At 66.2% G+C, this 22429-nt stretch overlaps 2 protein-coding genes across 4 annotated transcripts; both read right to left on the bottom strand.

Annotated features, from left to right (window-relative positions):
- Nucleotides 1-356: 356 nt before the first annotated feature.
- On the bottom strand, nt 357-7528 carry NUMBL (NUMB like endocytic adaptor protein). The gene is made up of 7 exons (XM_032795640.2): nt 7134-7528; nt 6486-6560; nt 6145-6219; nt 5800-5940; nt 4207-4411; nt 2169-2321; nt 357-1831 (listed from the first exon to the last, which is right to left on the bottom strand). The coding sequence occupies exons 1-7, from the start codon at nt 7317-7319 to the stop codon at nt 1167-1169; spliced, it is 1500 nt and encodes a 499-aa protein (XP_032651531.1). The 5' UTR covers nt 7320-7528; the 3' UTR covers nt 357-1166.
- An 8063-nt stretch (nt 7529-15591) lies between these two features.
- On the bottom strand, nt 15592-22216 carry COQ8B (coenzyme Q8B). 3 transcript variants are annotated; one of them, XM_075070595.1, is made up of 12 exons: nt 22154-22216; nt 21909-21986; nt 21556-21681; nt 21061-21146; nt 20738-20878; nt 20189-20270; nt 19941-20034; nt 19386-19488; nt 18958-19065; nt 17814-17879; nt 16374-16460; nt 15592-16073 (listed from the first exon to the last, which is right to left on the bottom strand). In XM_075070595.1, exons 2-12 carry the CDS (start codon nt 21976-21978, stop codon nt 15789-15791), a joined length of 1248 nt encoding a protein of 415 aa, XP_074926696.1. In that variant the 5' UTR covers nt 21979-21986; nt 22154-22216; the 3' UTR covers nt 15592-15788. The 3 variants fall into 3 exon arrangements, with proteins under 3 accessions (XP_074926696.1, XP_032651532.1, XP_074926697.1); XM_032795641.2 differs by having other exon boundaries at nt 19386-19527; XM_075070596.1 differs by lacking the exon at nt 20738-20878 and having other exon boundaries at nt 19386-19527.
- Between the last annotated feature and the right edge of the window lie 213 nt (nt 22217-22429).

Here is a 22429-nt window from a genome sequence, read left to right on the forward strand (position 1 = left end):
CCCCAGCCCCACACAGCCTGGGGGAGGGGTGTCTGGTCGCCGCACTCCAACCCCCACACAGTTCCCACAGCATCCCCCCTACATCAGCCCAGCAGGGGGGGACAAGCTGCTACATAAATCACCCCCCGAAAACGGGCTTTGATTTGAGCCAGGATGAGGGCAGGTGGGGGGGAAACTGAGGCATGTCGAGTCTGTCTGTCCATCCATCCACCCCACCCGGGCCTGAGCCCCTCTCCCATCTTCACCAGGATCCAGCCCCCCAGCCACCCCCCTCCCCAAACTAAAAATCAAAGATAATAAATTAGAGCCAGGGACAACCCCCCCACCCTTTTCCAAGGGCCACTAACCCCCCCCCCGCAGCCAGGCCAAGCCAGGGGTCTGAGCAGGAAAAGCTCCAGCTCTGGGTGTTTTTTTCCCATGGGGGGGGAAGCTCCCCCCGGAAGATTTAGGGTTAGCATCGCCCCTCCCCCCAGACTCCCCATCTGGGCCATGCTGAGGGACTTGGGGGGGGGGTCACAGCACCCCCAGCAGGTGGCGCTGGTGCACCGTGACACCCCCCCACTACAGGGTGAAAAGCCCAGAACCAGTCCCCCCCACCCCCCCAGCAGCTCCCTGCAGGGGAGCAATCCCAGCCCCAGCCCCCCACCTTTCCCTCTGCTCAGACCCCCATAACCTGCCCCCAACCCCCCCAGGCACGGGGCTGCTGGGCCTCATCCCCACAGGCCTGACCATTAGACTGGGCAGGGGGATTAGCCCTGATCCCCCCTGGATCTGGGAGGGTGCCCCCATCCAGGCCCCCCAGACATCCAGCCCAGGGCCCCCCCGTTGCAGCCAGCCAGCGACCCATTAACCATTTCATCACCGGGGGGGGAGGGAGGTTTCTCACCCCCACATTCCCCTGCAGTTCAGCAGACCCGGCCCCACCTCCAGTGATCGGGACACTCGCTCAGCCTCCCATCGGCCCCCAGGCAAAGCCCCCAAAGCTGATGCTGGGGGGTGGGCAGCAGCCCTGGGGGCCCCTCCCCAGCCTGCCCCCCTGTCTGGCAAGGAGGTGACCTACGTCCCACTGGGGTTGAGGGGTCTCTGTATATCCCCCACCTCTACCTGGCGCCACAGTCAGTTCCATAGTGGGGAGCTCAAGGACTCCCGGTCGCTCCCCCCACAGCTCACAGCTCGATCTCAAATGTTTTCTGCAGGTCTCCGGCGAAGGGGTTGACTGGGTAGGCCCCCGCAGGGGGCTTGGCCCCCAGCGCCGCCCACTGAGCCTCAAATGGGTCCGGCTTGGGCCCGGGGCAGGCGGTGGGGGGTGGAGGGGCCATGGCCCCCGGCTGGCCGGACCCCGGAGGCCAGGGCGTAGCGCTGCCGGACTTGGGTCGGGCCTGGGGAGGAGGGGGCAGCGTGGGGCCCAGCAGAGCAGGGGGGAAGGGGCTGGCCTTGCCCCCCAAGTTCGAGGGCGGCAGCTGGGCGGCGGAGCAGAAGACGTTGGCCACCATCTGGGAGGGGGTGATGCCCACCACGGGGACGCTGGGTGCCGCGAAGGGCCCGGCCGGTGGGTAGGCCCCCACGGGCACATACGCCGGCTGCATGTGGGGTGGCAGGAACATGCCCATGGGGGCGGGCGCGGCGTCGTAGCTCACGGGGTAGGGGGGCAGCGTGGTGGGCAGGGCCGCGGGCACAGCTGCTGCGGGCGGGGCCACCTGCTGCGCCTTGGCCGTCTGGGCCACCTCCTCCAGCCAGCGCTCGGCCTCTGACGGCGTCCGCTTGTGTCCAGGCTGGAATGGGGGGGCCTGCGAAGGGGCCCCCGCCCCGGGCTCACCCCAGGCCGCCGGCCCTGCAGGCGAGGAGAAAAACCACGTCAGGAGCAAGCCACTCCCGTGGGTAATGCCAGGGCGGGGTGCGGAGGGCTGGCTACCTATGGAGCCCGTGCCTAGCACGAAGATGCGGCTGCCTCTGGGGTGGAGCACACAGGCTGGTACCCAGGGACCTCTTGCCCAGAGCAGAGATTGGCTTTCTCTGGGGTGAGGAGCACCTTGTCCCTGTGCCCTTGGCACCGTGTGGATACGGGGCGTGCCTGGGGGTGATCCCCAGGAGAGGGGCCTGGCATCATTGGGGGTGACCCCCCTGGGGGTCACATGGTGTACCTGGGGGCCCTGGCATGGGGCCCGTACCTTGGGGGAGCCCCGCGGGGGGGGAGGCGGTGCCGTTGGCGGCCGTGGGGCTGAAGGGGTCGGCGGGCGGGCTGGCAAAGGAGGCGTCGATCTGGTTGCAGAGGGCGCTGATCCCGTCGCTGTCACCGGTCGGGGTCGACTCCAGCTCTGGCACTGGGGGGGGAGTAGAGTTGGGGGGGCAACTCAGACTGAACACCCCCCGTTCCAGTGTGGCCCCCGGTAATAAGCCCCCCCATCTCTTAAGGGGCCGGAATCCAAGATACCACCCCTAGGGTCCAGCTGCCCCACGCCCGGCTCCCGTGGCACCTGCTGCCCCCCACACCCGTCCCCCAGCCCCGCCCGCCGCTGCCACTGTGCCCGTCTCACCCAACACCGCTGCCAGCCCTTTCCCAGTCTCCCCTGCCCCCCCCAGGACATGCTCCCCTACCACCAGGCCCTCCCCGCCTCCGGTGCCTATGCCCCTCCGCATCCGGCCCCAGTGCACCCGACGCAGCTCCCCTGCCCCAGCCCCAGCATGGGCCAGTCGCCCGTCCAGACTGCCAGCCCAGGCCCAACGCGGCCGCCCCAACACGCCGGCCCTCGCCCCCATTGCCCGTGCCCCCACGCCAGACTCCACTGCCCCCAGCCCAGGCAGGGCCCACCAACACGGCTACTCCACCTGCCCGGTGCCCCACGCCCAGCTCCACTGCCCCCCAGCCCAGGCAGGGCCACACCCGGCTCCCCGGGCCCACGTGGCCCCACGCCGGCTCCCCTGCCCCCCAGCCCAGGCAGGGCCCACAACCGTCCCCACGCCCCGGTGCCCCCAAGCCCGCTCCCATGCCCCCAGCCATAGGCCACAGCCGTTTGTTCCCCAGCCCCCGGTGCCCACGCCCTAGGCTCCCCTGCTCCCCTCAGCTCAGGCAGGGCCACGCCCGGCTACACTGGGCCCCTGCTGGAGAATCGCCCTTGCGCTGCAGGGTGTTTTGGGGCAGGTCGCTGACGTCACGCGAAGAGTTGGCAGTTTGAATGGGTTCTTCTGGCTGAGGCGGGGACGCCCCGAAGGAGCCTCGGCGCAAACCAGCTGCTCCAGGGGCGGTGGCGGCGCCGCGATGGCGCTGTTGGGGCCCCCTCCCCCATTCTCGTTCGGCGACGTGGCCCCTGCGGCGGGGAGACGCTGCCGCTGGGCGGGGTGCGGCACCGAAGGGGGCCGGCGGGCTGTGGTGCCTCTGCTGATAGAGGAAGCGGGGTGGATCCCTGTAGTTCCCCTCGCGCCCGCCCAGGACAGCCCCTCCTCCTTTGGACCTGCCCCCTGCACCCTCACCCCTCCTCGGCAACCTGCCCCCCACCGTCCTCTAGCCCCTTCCGCTTTAAGGACCAGAACCCTACTCCCCGACACCTGCCATCCCAGCGCCCTTCAGCCCCGTCCGGCAAGCCCCGCTCCCTGGCACCTGCCTCCCTCCCTCAGCCCCTAGGAACTGCATCCCTCCCTCAACAATTCAAGCCTCCCTCGTTCAGACACTCAGACCAAAGTTGGGCCCCCCCCAGCATGCACAGGGGGGGCTGGACAGGGGTGAGATTATGGGGGGTGGAAGCTGGGCGGAGCTGAGGGCATCTGGCGGGTGGTACTGAGGGTCGGTGTGAGCTGGTCTGATGAGTATTGGGACGGTGGGTTGTACATCGGGGGAGCAGGACTTCAAAAGGGTGCTGGGTGGAGCTGGGCAGGAGGGGGGCAGATGGTCAGAGCTGTGGTATCCGGAGTGGGTGGGTCCACAGCAGGGTGTGTGGGGGGTGGAGTTTGGCAGGGGGGCAAGAGCGGTCAGAGAGCTGAGGGTACTGGGGTTAGGGGGACCCGGTACCAGAGGGGTAGGGGGTGAGGTGCCGGGGTGGAGGGGAGAGGTCAGGAGCTGAGGGTTTGGGGTAGGAACCGGGGTACCATATGGGGTGGGGGGTGGAGTTGGGCGGGGGGTGGAGACGGTCAGGAGCTGAGGGTACTGGGGATGGGGGGGACACGGGGGGTGCGGCTGGAGCTGGGCACTGCCTCGGGGTACGTCCCTCTCACCTTTTTTCCTGTCCTGGATCTGGCGCAGCACGAGCTGGCGCTGGGCGGGCTGGCTGGCGGCCGGGGCGCGGAAGGAGCCCTCGCGGGCGAAGCTGGTGCGGTTGGCGTCAAAGGAGGCCGTCACCCCACACTCCTTCTCCCGCTTCTGCTTGCGCTCCAGGCAGGCCGCGAAGGCGCAGCCCACAGCGTGGCTCAGACGCTCCCCCTGCGGGCAGGGGTAGAGCTGGGTCAGGGGGTGCTGAGCCGTGGGTGCCAGGCGAGCGCACAGGGACACGAGCAGCCTTCGCACGGGCTGCGCACATGGGGAGCCGCTGCGCGGGTGCACAGGTGGGTGTGGGAGACCCAGCAAGCACAGGGGTGCAGACAGGCTGCCGGTGCAAGGACTGTGCGTGTGAGCACCGACGTGCAAGTGAGCGGGCAGATGAGGCGGGCATATCAGGGGCATCCCGCAGGCCAGGTAGAAGAGGCAGGCGTGCCAGTTGCAGCACATGGGTGAGGTGGGCGTGCGAAGCATCAGTGCGTTGGTGGGGTGGGCGTGCCAGGGGCAGCACATGGGTGAGGGTACGAGGTGTCTGAGGTGCAGCAGCCGGCCAGGCGTGCTAGGTGCTGCATGCAGGTGGGGCAGGCGAGGGTGCAAGGTATGCCAGGTGCAGTGGGCAGGTGAGGTGGGCGAGGGCGCGAGGTGTGTGGGGCCAGGTTCAGCAGGCGGGCGAGGGTGCAAGGCAGGCAAGGTGCAGCGTGCGTGCAAGGCATGCAGGGCAAGGCAGGTTCAGCACGCAGGCGAGGGTGTGAGGCAGGCGAGGTGCAGCGTGCGTGCAAGGCGTGCAGGGTGAGGTAGGTTCAGCACGCGGGCAAGGCGGGCATGGCAGGTTCAGCACACAGGTGAGGGTGTGAGGCAGGCAAGATGCAGCTTGCGAGGCAGGTGTGGCAGGTTCAGCATGTGGGCGAGGGTGCTAGGTGCAGTGTGCGTGCAAGGTGTGCAGGGCGTGGCAGGTTCAGAACACATGCGAGGCGTGTAGGCGAGGCAGGCGGGTGTGCCAGGTTCAGCACGTGGACACGGGTGCAAAGCAGGCGAGGTGCAGTGTGCGCGCAAGGTGTGGCAGGTTCAGCACAGTGCAAGGCGTGTATGTGAGGCATGCGGGTGTGCCAGGTTCAGCACATAGGTGCGGGTGCAAAGCAGGCAAGGTGGTGTGCGTGCAAGGCGTGTGTGCAAAGCGTGCGGGTGTGCCAGGTTCAGCACATGGGTGCGGGTGCAAAGCAGGCAAGGTGGTGTGCGTGCAAGGCGTGCAGGGCGTGGCAGGTTCAGCACAAGTGCAAGGCGTGTGTGCGAAGCATGCGGGTGTGCCAGGTTCAGCATGTGGGCGAGGGTGTGAGGTGCAGTGTGTGCGCAAGGCGTGCAGGGCGAGGCAGGTTCAGCACACAGGTGAGGGTGTGAGGCAGGCGAGACGCAGCTTGTGAGGCGGGTGTGGCAGGTTCAGCATGTGGGCGAAGCAGGCGAGGTGCAGTGTGCGTGCAAGGCGTGCGTGCGTGCCAGGTTCAGCACACGTGCGAGGCGTGCAGGCGAGGGGGGCACACACCCGGGGGGCCACGCACCGAGTCCTTGAGGGCCAGGAAGCAGTGGCAGATCCAGCGCCGGGTGGTGCCGTCGCGGCAGATGTAGGAAAAGGCCTTGTCGAAGTTGCGGTCGGGGGCGCAGAACGAAACCTTCTCAATGGTCTGGTCCACGATGAGATCCTGTGGGGCAGGGGGGGCATAAGATGGAGGCAGTGCATCCCCCCCGCCTCAGCCCAGGGGGACACTCTGCATGTCCGCGGGGCTCCCCCTGAGTCTATGTGGGGTGGGGGATGGCAGGACCCCCCCCGGCTCCCCAGTGCCCCATAACCCCCACTAGCCGTTCCCCCCACAATCCCCAGTCCCTCCCCCCGCACCCCTCTGTACCTTTGTTTTCTCGTCGACGACCCGCAGCCCGTCAGCCGACACCCACAGAACCGACTTCACCAATTTGCGCCCGCTCTGCAATTGGGGGGGGGTGTGTGTCAGTGGGGCACACTAGAACCCCCCCAGCCCATCCCTCACTCCTGAGCCCTCTGCCCCACGGCTGGGGGGGAACCAGTTCAGAGACTATAGAAATCTCTCAGCCCCCAGGGCTAGCGGGGAGGTAACGGGGGGATGATGGGTGGCTGGGGAACTCGGGGTAGAGAAGGGGGTTGAAGGAGGAGGTGCTGGGGGGCCCATCTGGCCCAGATCTGCCCCCCTCCCACCGTGCCAGCTGCACTCACTGTTTTCAGCTTCTTCACGGCCTCTTCGCACACGTGCATCCCCCGCGACTCCTCCACCTCCACGTGGCCCAGGTACTGTGGGAGGCAGAGGTCAGAGCCAGGCCACCCCCAAGCAAGATCCCAGCGCCCCACTACTCACCATGCCCCAGCGCCCACCCCTGGTGCAGGACTCCTGGGTTCCCTGCAGGGAGGGGGAGGAGCTGAGCAGGCCCATGTGTGTGGGATGAGGATGTGCAAATCCTGGGCACACATGTTTGCATCACAGGGAAGTTATTGCAAACATGGGTATGCAAGCCAAGTGTGCAACCCCCAGCCCAAGTGTCCCCCCAACCCACATGGGCGAGGCAAGCGTGCACACCCTGGCCTTTGAGAGCAGAATGGGTAACCCCCTGGCCCAAGTGTGCCCCAACCCACATGTGCCAAGCGTGCAACCCCACAGCCTGTGTGAGCCGAGTGTGTAAACCCCTGGCCCAAGCGTGCCCATGGATCTGTGTGCACCCTGTTGAGCCAAGCCTGTGCATGACACTGGGCATGTGTGTGTAAGATGCTAGTGCACAGGTATGCAAGTGGAGGGTGTGCCAGACGTGCCAGTCTGTGGGACTCACCCACTCTTGTGCCAACGTGTGTGAGCCCACCCGTCTGACTCACCCGCACGGGGAAGCTGCACTTGCCCCGGCGCACGGCCTCCTCGTCTGCCTGCCACTGGTGGGGCCGGCTGGCCTCGGGGACATAGGCTGGCTTCTTCCGCCGCAGGCTCTGCCGCAGCTTGTTCATCGCGCTGCTGCCGGGGCCTGGGGGGACACGGGTGTGAGCTCCAGGCCCCTCCGCAAACATGCCCAGGGCCAGGACGCTTGGGTTCTATCCCGGCTCTGGGAGGGGAGTGGGGTCTAGTGGTTAGAGCAGGGGGGACTGGGAGCCAGGACTCCTGGGTTCTCTTCCTGGCTCTGGGAGGGGAGTGGGGTCTAGTGGTTAGAGCAGGGGGGGCTGGGAGCCAGGATGCCTGGGTTCTATCCCGGCTCTGGGAGGGCAGTGGGGTCTAGTGGTTAGAGGAGGGGGGGTGGAGCCAGGACTCCTGGGTAGAGCCCCATGGTAACACCCACCCCCAAGGGGAGGCAGCTGCCCCCAGTTAGCACCAGGGCTCGACAGCTGGTCCCCTCCCGCCACCCCAAACACCAGCTGGAGCCGGGTAGGGAGGTCAGCTGGCAACATTTGGCCACGGGGTTTGTTTCCTAGGCTCTCCCCCTGCACGCCCAATCTCCTCCAAGCATGGGGCTGGATTCCCCAGGGGGTGTCTGGGACTGGGGGTGTTGAGCCTTGGGGGAGACACCCCAGCAGCTTAAGGGAATGTGAGCGTCTCTTCCTGGGAATCAACGCAGGGCGAATTGCTGGGGGGTCCGGGCCCTGGCCTCAGACAAGCCACACCGTGGACGGTGTCTGGGCCTGGGGGTGGGACGGGCCGGGACGGACTGAAACTCAAGCTGTAAACCTAGAGAGAATCAATTGATAACAGGCCGGGCCCCCGGAGCCCCCCAATGACAGATCAAACCGCCAGCCCAGGAGACCGCCATACAGCCCCCCCAGAACCCCCAATGGACAGACCAGTCCCCGGGTCCCCCCAGCCCCCCCAGTGACAGACCAACCGCCAGGCCCAGAGACCCCCCCAGTAACAGACCAGCCCCCAGAACCCCCCCAATGACAGACCAGTCCCCGGAGCCCCCCCAATGACAGACCAACCGCCGGGCCCAGAGACCCCCCAGTAACAGATCAACCCCCCGGAACCCCCCCAATGACAGACCAACCACCGGAGCCCGGAGACCCCCCAATGACAGACCAACCGCCGGGCCCAGAGACCCCCAGTAACAGACCAGCCCCCGGAGCCCCCCCAATGACAGACCAACCACCAGACCCGGAGCCCCCCCCAATGACAGACCAACCGCCAGAGCCCCCCCAATAACAGACCAACCGCCGGGCCCAGAGACCCCCTAGTAACAGACCAGCCCCCGGAACCCCCCCCCAATGACAGACCAACCGCCGGGCCTGGAGACCCCCCAGTAACAGACCAACTGCCAGGCCCAGAGACCCCCCAGTGACAGACCAGGCCCCGAAGCCCCCCCAATGACAGACCAACCGCCGGGCCCAGAGACCCCCCAATGACAGACCAACCGCCGGAGCCCAGAGACCCTCAGTAACAGACCAGCCCCCGGAGCCCCCCCAATGACAGACCAAACGCCGGGCCTGGAGCCCCCCCCAATGACAGACCAGGCCCCGGAGCCGCCGGGCCCAGAGCCCCCCCAGTGACAGACCAAACGCTGGGCCCAGAGCCCCCCCAATGAAAGACCAGCCCCCGGAGCCCCCCCAGTAACAAACCAGCCTGCCCACCCCCTGAAGGGCTGAGCTCCCTGAGCTCAGGCCAGGTCCGGGAGGGGGATATAAATATTTCCCCCCCCCCACTGGGGCTGGCACCGCAGGAAGTGGGGGAGGAGCTGGGGGGTCCCGGCCCCGACTGCTCCCATGGAGCAGAGCCCAGCAGACGCCTCGCCCAGGGATCCGTGTGGCACAGCCGCTGGGCCCCACTCTGGGGACACCAGAACCCCCTCATGCCAGTCGCCACTGGTGGTGGCTCCCCCTGCCCCTCATGTACCCCAGTGCCGGAGGTGGCCTGCAGGGACCCCAGGGCAGAGCTGAGCGTGGGGACCGGCTCCGGCTGGGATGCAGCCCTGCCCGCGGGGGCAGCTCCAGGGGGCTCTGAGGGCCAGTTCCCCTGCTTGATCTGTTCCAGATGTGGCCACGCAGGGTGGGCTGGGCGGAGCTGCATTTCTGTGGGCACCTGCCAGGGCCCAAGGCAGCTTCGGATCAAAGTTCCTGACCCACTGGGGGTGGGGAAGGGCTATGCCAGTCACAGGGAAACTGAGTCACGGGACGTGGCCGACCTCACGATGACTCACTGACAGCCTGGAACGGAACCCGAGAGCCCTGACTCTCTCTCCCCCACAACCAATGGACCTCACTCCCCCACCAGAGCTGGGGGAGAACCCAGGAGTCCTGGCTCCCAGACAGCCCCCCCCACTCTAACCACTAGCCCCCACTCCCCTCCCAGAGCTGGGAGAGAACCCAGGAGTTCTGGCTCCCAGTCCACCCATCCACTCTAACCACTAGCCCCCACTCCCCTCCCAGAGCCAGGGGAGAACCCAGGAGTCCTGGCTCCCAGTCCACCCCCCCCCCACTCTAACCACTAGTCCCCACTCCCCTCCCAGAGCCAGGGGAGAACCCAGGAGTCCTGCTGTTCCCCTTTGGCTGGAGGCTCCGGCAGCAGCTGGCCTCCGACGTGGCTCGAACGGATGCTCATAATTCCAGATAGTTTCCCAACTTCCTGTTGGCTCCCGGACGGCGTCTGGCACCCCTTGAGCTCGGCCAGGTCGGCTCTGGGGAACTCAGCGGCTGCCTCTACCAGGGGCCGGGGAACCGTGAGTGCTTCCTGCAGGCCCCCCTGCGGCAAGCTCCCCACTCTGCCCCAGCAGCCCCACTGCCAACCATCTGCCCCAGGCCCTGAACTCCAGGAAAAACCCCACAGCCCACCCCCCCCTCCACCTCGGCTGGGCTCCACGGGGGAGGTGACCCGGCAGGGAGCCAGGGATTCGCACCCCATCTGCATAGGGAAACTAAGGCACAGAGCAATCACAGCGGCCGAGTTCAGCACTGCGGAAGCAGCAGAGGATTCTGCTAGTTCACCCGGGGAGATGTCAGAGCCCGACGTCTGTACAGACGAGACAGGATGAATCGCAGCCGTCTCTGGGGAGGGGCAGGGGGACCAGTTAGCCTGGGACCTGGCGCCGAGGTGCAGCCGTCTCTGGGGCGGGGCACGGGGACCAGTTAGCCCGGGACCCGGCGCCGAGATGCAGCCGTCTCTGGGGCGGGGCAGCTGTTTACGCAGGGAGCTCTCCCCTGCTGTTCCAGGCGTGGCAAGGACCAAGCTCCACAATGTGTTCGGACTGCACAGAAACACGACCCTCCTAACGTTCCCTCAAAGCACTTCCCAGACGTCACCCCTGCTCCGCGACCAGGGAACAGAGACCTGACAACCACTCATCCCTGAACCCTTCATGTCCTGGGCCCCGCCGCGCCGGGGAGCGAACCCAGGAGTCCCGCCGCGCCGGGGAGCGAACCCAGGAGTCCCGCCGCCTGGGCCCCGCCGCGCCGGGGAGCGAACCCAGGAGTCCCGCCGCCACTGGGTTCCCCCCCCACACGCCCTTGCCCGAGCTGAGGTTAAAGCCCCGCGCACCCCCTGCCCGCTTGCAGCCAGCCCTCCCAGCAGATGCCGATACCCGGGGACCCAGGCGCCCAGCCTTTCCCACAGCGGTGCGCTAATTCGACCGCACAGCAGACCCTGACAGTAAGTGCTGCTGGGACAGGCGCCTCCCCGAGCAGACCTGGCAACCACCGGTGCAAAGATAAAATCCCTCGGCTTCCCTGCCCTCCCTGGGCTCCTGAGTCATGGGATCAGGGCCGCGTGATTAGGCCAAAATGGGAGGGCGGGGGTCTTTTGTATATGCTGGGATACGCCAATCTCGACGCCAGCCAAATCTGTACATCCCCAGGCCGGCTGGCAACCGCCCTCGTTCCCAGAGCAACACGCCCCAGCCTGGGATTTACCAGCCGGCACCGGGCCAAGTCGAGGGGTCAGGGAAGGGGGGGGTCTGCATGGGGAGAGGCCCATTGGTTATGGGTGCCGAAATATTCTCTTCTTCCCCGCCGGGGGTCTGCATCCTGCAACGAGCGCTCAGTCACCCCGTGTCGGTGTGCACCCTCAAAGTAAGTTGTTCAGGGAGAGTAGTCGGCCCTTCCTCCATGGACCATTGCCCACGCAGCCGCTGCCTGTGTGCCAGTTCCCCAGCCATTCTGGAGTGGCCTGAGTCCACGGTTTGTCACACGTCCCTGGAACTGCCCGGTGGTCATGGTGCAACCTCGTTGATTTTCTTTGCAGCAACCGAAGGGCGGGCAACAGACGTCGTGGGGAGACCTAAATCCGTTCTCCCCGCCGACACAGCTCCTCTGTCCGCCACCCTGGAGCGGGAACCCACCCATGCGACAGATTCATATCTCGCCCTTCCCGCTCCGATCCAGACAGACCCGGGGCCCACCCACCGGCCACGGGCATGCCGCGGGCCAGGCGAGGGGGCGTCAAGGGCGGCGGCTGAGGCCATTGATCGCGACGGTGTCGTTTAGGCTCAATCGCCCAGCACCGCGCCTTGCACGGCTCAGCCCCCCATCGCCGCTGGCCTGGTCTCAGGCCCGAACACAGTCTGCCGATCATGCAAACGCCACCTAGAAATAACTTTGGACACTTTACTCCCCCTTGGGCTCCCTCCTTACTGGGGGTGGAGCAATGTCCCTTTTCAGGACTACACCCCCCCCCACCCCGCTACTGCATCAACTCTCTCGCCCGAGGGCCAGCCCCTCCGTTTCCCCAGGCCTAGGCGAAGGGGACCAAGCCTGGGGGGCAGCGGGCACAGGACTACCGCTTCTCCTGTATGTGTTTGAGGAAAATATCGGGGGGCCAGATCCAGCCCAGGTCATAGTTCCTTCCGGGACCTGCACCGCGCTGTGGGCCCCGCTCCGCCCCGCCATTGCCGCAGGTAATATACCATCGGTCCCCCCGAAGGCAAGGAGAGGCGGGGGGCGGTCCCGCTGTGCCAGAGCCCCCGTTGCAGCGACGCTCGAGGAGAGGGGGCCGGGAGGGCAGTTCGGAGCGGCCCCTTGTCCGAGATGTTGGCGGGGGGTATGACACCGTGCACAAATCGGGATCGGGCCCCTTACCCGGTCGCTGTGCTCCGCAGACAACCCGAGCGCCCCCCGGCTTCCGGCCGCGCTGCTTACGTTTAGACGCACGCGCCGCCGCCCTTCTTCCCCGGGCAGCATTCAGCGTGGCACGCCCCTGCCCTCCATATGCCAAACAAAGACGCGTACAGCAAGCCTCCTGCGCGACGTTCTACACAGGCCCGCCCCTTTGGCATCTCCTTCCCAGGGCTCGCAGCTAGCTTCCATTGTGTGAGATCGCATGATTGCAAATAGTCTCATGTATTGGACACCACTCTGCCTTTCCTCCGTTAAGTACAAACGGCCTCAGCCCCACCCGGCTTCTTTTCCTATTGGTCTTAGGCTCGATTAATATGCAAATAAGCCCTGCGGATGACTCAATTTCCCTTTTCTTCCGCTGCAAGAGTCTGTCAGCCCTGCTCCCATCTGGCCTCAGGCTCCATGCATATGCACATTCACCTCCCATCCCTTGATAGGCACGACGGTTTGGCCCCCAGACTGGGCCCTGGGGTAGTAAGCAGGCGGGGGCCCCTTTGGCCCTTGGGCCACCTTCCATCAGCGAACACCGGACCCCCAGACCGGACCCATCACTCGCCACCACACTGCGTCTCACCCTGCGACTATTCGTGCACCCTGCCAGCCAGCAGTGAGAGATTGCCCCCTCCCCCCCGTTCCTTGAGCCCCCCCAGAGCTGGGCAGCGATGTCCTCCCAGCCGTGTGTTGCCCGCAGAGACAAGCCCCACTCGGGGTGCTGCCAGTTGTGATTGGAAACCCAGCCCCTCTCTTGGCTCTCCTGCGTGGGTGGGACAAGCCCGGTGCGCGCTAGCGGGGAGAGAAGATTTACTTGTCAGCCTGGTGTTTGCAGGCTGCTCGTGGAAGGCCTGTGCCCAGCATCAATTAACGTCAGCCTGCTGCGGTCGTAATTATTCCCCCGCTGTGGGAAAGGCCTGGCTGCCTGGGCCCCCGGGTAATCTCACTGCTCTGGGGAGGGGCTGGCTGCAGGTCGGGGGCAGTTGGGGCCTGGGCTTTACCTCAGCTCTGGCAGGCCGGTGGGGGGGAAACCCATGGGTTTCCCCCCCACCGGCCTGCCAGAGCTGAGGTAAAGCCCAGGCCCCAACTGCCCCCGACCTGCAGCCAGCCCCTCCCCAGAGCAGTGAGATTACCCGGGGGCCCAGGCAGCCAGGCCTTTCCCACAGCGGGGGAATAATTACGACCGCAGCAGGCTGACGTTAATTGATGCTGGGCACAGGCCTTCCACGAGCAGCCTGCAAACACCAGGCTGACAAGTAAATCTTCTCTGGGGGGGCGGAACTGTGAGCCGGGATGGGGTTGTTTGCTCACACGGGAATGAGAACACTGCCTGGCTGGAGCATCGTTCCAACCCACCGGGCAGCACCGCGACAGCCTACATGGGGCAGGACTCCTGGGTTCCCTCCCCAGCTCTGGGAGCAGGGTCTGGCGGGTGGAGCAGGGGGCCGGGTTGGACCCAGGACTCCTGAGTTCCCTCCCCGGCTCTGGGAGCAGGGTCTGGTGGGCAGAGCGGGGGACAAAGGGGTTGGACCCAGGACTCCTGGGTTCCCTCCCCGGCTCTGGGAGCAGGGTCTGGTGGGTAAAGCGGGGGGCCGGGTTGGACACAGGACTCCTGGGTTCCCTCCCGGGCTCTGGTGGGCAGAGCGGGGGGGCTGAGAGCCAGGACTCCTGGGTTCTCTTCCAGCTCTGGGAGTGCGGACCAGGAATCTGGACAGCGGGGGGTTGTGCCCATCTGTCAGCCAGGCGATAATCGGTTGTGAGCTGAACTAAATGAAGTTGGCCCAGGGGATTAGCGCTACAAAGGAGCCCCCGCGCGGCAGGAAAGGGTCGCTGTGGCCCTGGGATGAACGTGCCAGAGCTGGGGATAGGATCCGAGAGTCCTGCCTCCCAGCCCCCCCCAATGCTGGGGCCCTCCAGACCCCACTAACACTAAAGACCAATGAATGACCCCATGGCCAGGAAGCAACTGCCAGGGCCCAGCCTTGCCCCCAGCTCTATGGGCTCGGCAGAGGAGGGGGTGGTTAGGGTGTGATGCCCCATCCTGCTGGCCCAGTCAAGGGAAGCGAGCCGGGTCCTGGGGGGCACAGACTCGAGAGAGCTGAGTTCCCTGCCAGCTCTGCCACTGATGACATGTGCATGTTGGTTCTCTGGGCCTCAGTTTCCCCATCTGAAAAATTGAGATGCTTCTTTCGTTAGATGGTGAGCTCTCTGGGGCTGGGCTTGTCCCACGCTGTGTCTGGGCGGGGCCCCAGTCTCGGCTGGGGTCTGGGCAGCGCCCAGCCCGACGGGCCCCCAATCTCGGCTGGGGTCGATCGTTGGTCCTGTGACCTAAGAGATTATTTCAGCATGAGACAGTCAGGTCCAGCCACGGCCGCCCGGGTGGAGCTGCGGAAAGTGAACCATCTGGAGCTGGGTTCTGCACATCCTTGTGGTGGGAAAATCTGCCGTGTTCTCGGGAGCTGCCGTGACGTTAGCCGGAAATAAAATGCTCAGATTAAAACCAGCTGCCTGCTCCTTGTGCGGCTACTGGGGAATGGGCCATGGGGCCTGTCCCCTCTGGGGGGCGCTGGCTCTGACCCAGCCCCAGGGTGGGGACTGGCTGGCTCAGGGGGGCAGGGAGTGGGGCTGAGCCTGTCCCCTCTAGCGTAGGAGCCTCTGCCTGGGGCCCAGCAGGGCAAAGTGCCAGCTCCCGCTGTTGGCAGAGATGGCAGCGGGAGCTGGCTTCCCGGGGGGGGTGTGCATGGCCGGGAACTCGTCTCCAGCATGCTGGGCTCCCCGGGGATTCGGCAGTTCCTGGAATCGGCTCCCTCGCGATGCTGGGAGGCGCTGGGCAGCCGGCCGGGGCTCGTTCGCTCCCTGCTCTGGGGCTGGATTGGGCCCAGTCCTGTGCGCCTGGAGGCTGAAGACGGGAGATCAAAGCCTTGGAAAGAGACCAGAAGCGCCTGCTGCCATCACGGGGCCGGAATCTGGGACACTGGGATGGTGCAGAGCTGGGGGTGGGAGGGGCTGCAAAGACAGGGGCCCAACGCAGGGGGACCCTAAACTAGGCATTGCGTTTATGTCTTTGCCTGGCTCTGCAGGAACCAGCTGGGGCTGCAGGACTCTGCCCCCCAAGTGCCCCGCAACCAGCTGAGCCAGCTCCTGCCCCCCACAGCCCTCTCTGCGGGGGCAGCAGTAGCGGGAGGAAGGGTGGGCACGTGGAATCGGGACCTCCGACTCAGGGAGGGGGGAGCATCAGGAGAAGAAATGGACAAGGCCCAACCCAGGTGCCAGGATTTAATGTGCAGGACAGCGACGCTTGCGGGCACGGCCTGGCAGGGCTACGGGCACAGACATCTCCCAGAGCTCGGCTGAGTTCCCAGCCCACGGCAGTGAGGGCTCCGGTTGCTCAGGGCTGCAGATCAGCCAGGTGCTGGGTGCAGGGAGGTCCGGTTTGGGGTCCCAGGCTCCGCCCCGACGCTAGGCTCCCCGCTCCCGGGCCCAGTACTGCCTGTAGAGCTCCTGGAAGAGGTCGTGGCAGGGGATGCGGGAACGCAGGTGGGCACAGAGCAGGAAGCAGCCGGCCAGCTTGCGGTGCAGGGCGTAGCTCTCCTCGGGGGGTGGCGTCAGCCGGTGGCGCAGCATGACGGGGATCAGGGCCTGCACCCGCCGCGTGGTGCTCTGGACGCTGAAGTCAAAGAGTCCCGGGGTGGAGAAAGGCTCCCCCAGGATCATCACCGTGTCCACGTGCGCCTCCTCGAACTCCTGGGCACGGGGGGCAGGGGTTAGCGCCGGGGGAGGGGGGCAGTGACTGAACAGCCAAGCCCCTGCACAGAACCCCCCAGCTCTGCCGGTGCCCCTCACTCCCGACCCGCAGCCCCTGCTCTCCTGGCCCTGGGCTCCCCTCCCCACACAGCCCTGCTGGTGCCCCTCACCCCCGACCCACAGCCCCTGCTAGCCCAGCCCTGCCCACCCTCAGAACCGCTCACTCCCGACCCACAGCCCCACCCTCCCAGCTTGGGGTCTCTGCTCGGCCCCCAGCACACATCCAGCCCGGCCGCTCACCTTGGTCTCAAAGCCCGTCACAAACTTCAGGTCTTTGGATTTCTGGAGCACCTTGGCCCTGTCCCTGTCGGCTGCAGCTTTTATCACCTGCGGCAGGGAGGGGCCAGGTGAGAACAAGCTGCAGGGCACCCCCTAGCAGCAGCCCTGCCTGCCAGGGGAGAGCGCCCCCTGCTGGGTCCCCTCCCCTGCAGCACAGCGCCCCCTAGGGCATCAGCCCAGCACCGACTGCCAGGGGAGAGCACCCCCTGCTGGGCCCCCCACCTGCAGCACAGCGCCCCCTAGGGCCTCAGCCCAGCACCGACTGCCAGGGGAGAGCGCCCCCTGCTGGGTCCCCTCCCCCACAGCACAGTGCCCCCTAGGGCATCAGCCCAGCACCGACTGCCAGGGGAGAGCACCCCCTGCTCGGCCCCCCACCTGCAGCACAGCGCCCCCTAGGGCCTCAGGCCAGCCCTGCCGGTCAGGGGAGAGCACCCCCTGCTGAGTCCCTGTCCCAAATCACAGCGCCCCCTAGTGCCACACTTGTTCCCAGGCCAGCTGGATTTCCCAAGTAGGTCTCCCCGCCCTGGCCCCGACCTGGACCAGCCCTGTGGAGGCAGCGAGATGGACGCAGGATCCAGGCTGGGTGGCACTAGGCTGCTCAGGCACCAGTTCCCACGAATACTCACACAAAGGAGGAACTAAGGGTCACGTGCCCCAAGGGTGCCCAATTCCTGGCTGCCCATAAACCCGAATTCCCTGAGGCACCCAGCACCATCCCAGACAACAGCCTGGCCCAGTGGACAGGGCACCTGCCGGGACTCAGGACTCCTGGGTTCTATTCCCAACTGTGCCACTGGCCTCAGGCAACTCCCTGCCCGATGACTCAGTTTTCCATCTGTAAAAGGGGGACCATGATCCCAAGTAAAGAACCATTAGCTCCATGGATGAAAAGACGGAACGATGCAGTTGTGTAACATCAGGACCCAGCTGCTATTCTCTGTTACACAGACCCTGACCGAGATCAGGGTCCCGTCGCGCCAGGCGCCGCCCAGACCCCAACCAAGGTCAGGGCCCCATCGGGCCAGGTGCTGCCCAGAACCCGGCCGAGATCAGGGCCCTGTTGTGCCAGGCGCCGCCCAGACCCCGGCTGAGATCAGGGCCCCGTTGGGCCAGGTGCTGCTCAGACCCCGGCCGAGATCAAGGCCCCTTAGCACCAGGCACCGCAGAGAGCGTGAGAGACGGCCCCTGCCGCAAAGGGCTCCCAGTCTGAACAGACACAGGGTAGGAGGAGAAACTGAGGCACGGGGCAGGGTGCTGACTTGCGCAGATCTGGGAAGGGAATCTCTAGCCCCCAGCTCCCGCTGCCCCTAACCCCACAGGCTCCGACGCAACAGCCGGGACATCTCTGATACAGACAGGCAGGCTCCTGCGTGGCAGACAGGCAGGCAAACATGCCCATACCTCGATGTAGTGATGGGTGAACTCTCTGCTGAAGGGCCGGCTTGCTCCGAAATCCAGCAAGGTCACCTGGAACGAACGACAGAGCGGCTCAGAGTCTGCACTGGGGTGCAGCTCAGGCCTGTTCCGGGCATGGGCACCACCCCAGGAAACCCCAGGAGCGCCTGATTTCGAGCAGGGCCCCGCCCCGCACACCTGTGGAACTCGCTGCTGCTGGGCCCTGAGAACACTCCAGTGGCTGGGGCTTTGCCTGGCGCTCGGCCACAAGAGGTTTTAGCTGATGTGTTTTTATTGCCTGGACCACGGAGCGGATCTGCGAGCTCCTCGCTAGAGAGCGGACCCGATGAATAATTCAGCCGCAGAGCACGGGTTAGACTGGGATCGATACGCCCCGTGGGACGGAGGGGGAATGAAGAGGTGGAGAGGCGAGGGAATAGCCCGAGGGTAAAGGAGGAGGCTGGGCAGTGCCAGAGGAGAAGCTGAGGTGCTCCTGGCCCCCGCGCCCGAGTGCAGACAGCTCCGATGGACGTGCGGTGGGAAGCTCTGGCCCCGGGCTCCCCGCGGCAGGATCGCAGTGTGGGGGAGCTGCTTGTATTTCAGTCGGCAGGACAGTGGGTTGGCAGCTTCCCATGTTTCAAAGGGCCCATCCGACCCGCACACGCCGGAGAATGGCGCCTGGCCGTCCCCGCGCTCCTGGATGGGCTCCAGGCTGCCGTGCCCCTAGAGGCCAGGGAGGGGTCAGGAGACTACTACCTGTATTATGGTAGCCTCTCAGGCCAGGGTCCAAGGGGGTGATTACTATGTATATTACAGTAGCCCCTAAAAGCCTGGGTTGGCGGGCAATTCTTACATGTATTAAGGTAGCTCCTAGAGGCCAGGGTCCTGGGGGAGGGGGGGGGGGGCAATTACTATGTGTATTCTGGTAGTCCCTGGGTTGGGGGCGATTACTACATGCATTACGGTGACTTGCCCCAAACACACACCCCGGGGGGCGGCCCTGGATGGCAAACGCGAGGGGCAGAACTGTGGAAAGGGGGTGGGCAATTCCCCCCAGGATGGCTGGCATGGGCTCACCCACTCCCTGCAGCCCCCTGCAGGGCATGCCCCCTGCCCCCTATGGCCGCCCCCCGCAGGGGCCCAGCCCCACCTGGTGCTTGCCAGCGTCGTAGAAGAAGTTGGCCCAGTTGGCATCCGTCTGCATGAAGCGGAAGTGGAAGAGCTCCCGCAGGCTGAGGCGCAGGACGTTGAGACAGATCTGGGGGGGCAGCGGGGGAGGGGAGGGGAGTCACTGGCATGCGGGCGGTGCCTGGGGACCCCCAGGGTCGCAGGCACCTTCTCAGCAGCACTATGGGAGCTTCGATCGGGGCTCTGCCACGCCAGGCCCTGCCCCACAGGGTCAGAATCCCCACGCTGCAGATCCAGAGATGCAGGGACTGGCTCCAGGTCAAGCAGCAGCTTAGACACAGAGACAGTCAGAACCCAGGAGTCCGGGCTCCCAGCCCCTGCTCTAACCACTAGACCCCACTGCCCCCCGGGGTGGGGGGGGCAGCCCAGCTGCCATGCTTATCCCCTCACCTCATTCCGGACGTCCTGGGGCAGCTCCTGGCACTGATCCAGGGGGACGCCGCTCCCCAGCTCCATGGTCAGCACCCGCCGTGTCGTCAGCTCGCCCACCACCCTGGGCACCTCAAAGAAAGAGTCGCCGGCCAGGAGCTGCCTGGGGGTCAGCAGGACGCCGCTGGCTACCCCCACTCTCCAGCCACGAGCCCCCAGTCCCCCACCCCCAGCTCTGAACTGGTGGGACGCTGCTTCTACGGGGCTGGGCAGCCCTGCTGGGGTGGGGGGGAAGCAGTAGCCCACAGGTGGCTTATCTCAGTTGGAGCAGTGCATGCTGGGACATGGAGTCCCCAGGTGCCCCCTCAACACAGGAGCAGTGCATGCTGGGACACGGAGTGCCCAGGGGCCCCCTCACTAATGCAGGAGCAGTGCAGGCTGGGACACAGAGTGTGCAGCCCTTCCCCCGACGCATGCTGCACTGAATGTGGACTGGGGGGCCAGGACCCTGCTGCCAGCCCACAGTCCCTCCCCGGGGGCGCAGCACACGGGGCCCCAGCCCGGCTCAGTCGATACCTGAAGCTCCGGGCGCAATCAGCCTCGCGCCGGTAGTCACACTCCCACTCCAGCTCTCTCTGCAGCACCCGCAGCGTGTTGTCAGCGAAGAGGCCTGGGAAGGGCAGAGGGGGGTGAGGTCATGGGGGAATCTCCCCTGCAGCCCCCAAGAGAAGGGGGCACCAGAAGAGCAAGCCACACCCAGGGGAGGGGGCAGGCGAGACGCTGGGTAACACAGCCCCAACCCTGGGCCCAGTGCAGCCCCTTACCCGCCGGGAGCACCGCGCTGAGCCTCAGCAGCGCCAGCAGGTTCTCCACGTCGCTCCGGATGCTCTGGGCTATGCCCGGGTACTGCAGGGAGGGAGGGAGAGAGAGGCGCTGGCTTGGAGAATAGGGGGGGCAGGCACCCCCCTGCTCAGAGCCCTTCTCAACCCCCGCCCACCAGAACAGCCAGGCCACTGCCCCACTGAGGAGAAAATGAGGTACCCAAAAGGGAAGGGAGCTGATTAAGGTCACAAAGCAAGGCAGTAACAGAACTAGGAATAGAACCCAGGAGTCCTGGCTCCCAGCCCCGCCCCCGCTCTAACCACTAGTCCCCACTCCCCTCCCAGAGCCAGGAAGCGAACCCAGGCGTCCTGGCTCCCAGCCCCCTCCCGCTCTAACCACTAGATCCCACTTCCCTCTGAGAGCTGGGGACAGAACCCAGGAGTCCTGGCTCCCAGCCCCCTGTTTTAACCCCTCCCTCATGCTCCCTCTGTAATTGGCCCCAGCTACCCTGAAGCTGCCACCCAAGGTGCTCAGGGGCAAGTCCCGCTCACCTGGATCTTCATGGCCACCTCCATCCCGTCACGGAGCACCCCGAGGTGCACCTGGCCGATGGATGCCGCTGCGAAGGGCGTCTCCTCAAAGGAGGCCACCTTCTCCCGCCAGTCCTGCCCCAGCTCCTCTGCCAGCACCCTCTGAAATGCCGGGAGGGGAGAGACACGCTTAGCCAGTGTCCTGCCCTGGGGACACGCCGGAGCGTCTTGTCTCTAGAGCACCGGCTCCACGGGCCTGGGGGATCTCAGGCCCATCGCCAGCAGGAGCAACCGGGCTCTCCCTGACCCCCCGGGACACACGCTGTGGGGCGGCCGTCACTTACCCTGGTCTGCCAGGCCGGCATGAAGTCCGCGCTCTGCCGCACCCGCGCGAAGATCCGCTGCAGCTGGGGACTGAGGAAGCTGTTATCTGCGGGGAGAGGGGGGCTGGTCAGCGGGGTGCTCTGGGGCCCGGACGCACACCCCACACCCTGCCACCTGCCAGACTCAGCCCCCAGGAGAGGCAGCCGAGAGCCCCACCCCAGCTCCCTGCACCCCATTCCTGCTCGAACCCCCCTGCTCTGTACTCTCGGCCCCTATGTCAGTCACTCTATCCCCTATGGGCCCTGGGGGGCAGGGAATACACAGCATAGGGTGCTATGGGATGGATCTCAGGGGGCCGATCCTGCCCCAGAGCTGCACAGAAGGTCCCGAGCGTCACTACCCAGCCTGTGACATTTGCGTGCCCGGCCTGCGGGGCTCTCTGTGCACACCTGGCCCCTCCAGGGACGGGCCCTTCCCCAGGGCTGAGGGGAGGCCAGGCAGCGACGGGCACCTACCTTGGATACTCAGCATCTGCCCGATCTTCAGGGCAGCGCCCCGCACCTTGCACAGCGTGTCCACGATCCGTGCTGCGTTGGCCTCCGACAGGAAGGGGCTGGAGCCCAGGACGGAGCCGCTGCCGTCTGCAGAAAGCGGGCAGGGAGTGAGGTGGGGGGGTCCTAGGGCTGGCTCCTCGGGGGGCTGACACCCACATCTCAGCAACCACCGGCCCCCATGGGAGACCAATGGGCCAGCAACCCAGCCCCCTGCACCTCCCTCTGACCCCTGCCCCAACGGCGTACAGGCCACGGGGATCCAGTCTCCAGGGCTGCCCCTTTGACAGCCAGGCAGCAGCCAGCCCCCAACTTACCCCTTGGCTTCGTTTCCCCATTGAGCGAGTTCTTGGCCACCTCTGCCAGGGCCCCGATGCCCAGCCCCATCGCCAGACCTGGGGAGAGAGGCACGGGTCAGAGGGCTGCTGCTCGGGGAGCTGGGCAGAGGGGGCGAGGCCAGGGACCCTGCACAGGGCAAGCCATCGGCCAGGCCGAGAGGTGGGGTGCGCTTGCCCCTTGCTGGCTACTCACGAGCTCAGCCCTGGGCTCTTGCAGACTCTACCTCCGAAGCTGGCGAGCCGACCGACGCGCGACGCAGGCACCGTCCGCTCCCGGGCTCTCTCGCTGAGCTGGTGGGAAGAGAAGAGGGGCAGGGCTGGGGGAGGCGTCGTGTCCAGAGGAGGAGAGTGCAGGTCTGTGATGTGGGGGCTCCATTCCCAGCTCCACCACTACCCCTGCCCAGTGACCCTGGGGACGTCCCTGCCGCGCCTTGTGCCTCAGTTTCCCCTCTCGCCCCACCCCGTGTCGATCTGCGCACTCCTTGGGGCAGGGGCTGATT

This window comes from Chelonoidis abingdonii, chromosome 11 (genome assembly GCF_003597395.2).
Source record: "Chelonoidis abingdonii isolate Lonesome George chromosome 11, CheloAbing_2.0, whole genome shotgun sequence".
In the NCBI taxonomy this organism is placed as follows: domain Eukaryota; kingdom Metazoa; phylum Chordata; order Testudines; family Testudinidae; genus Chelonoidis; species Chelonoidis abingdonii.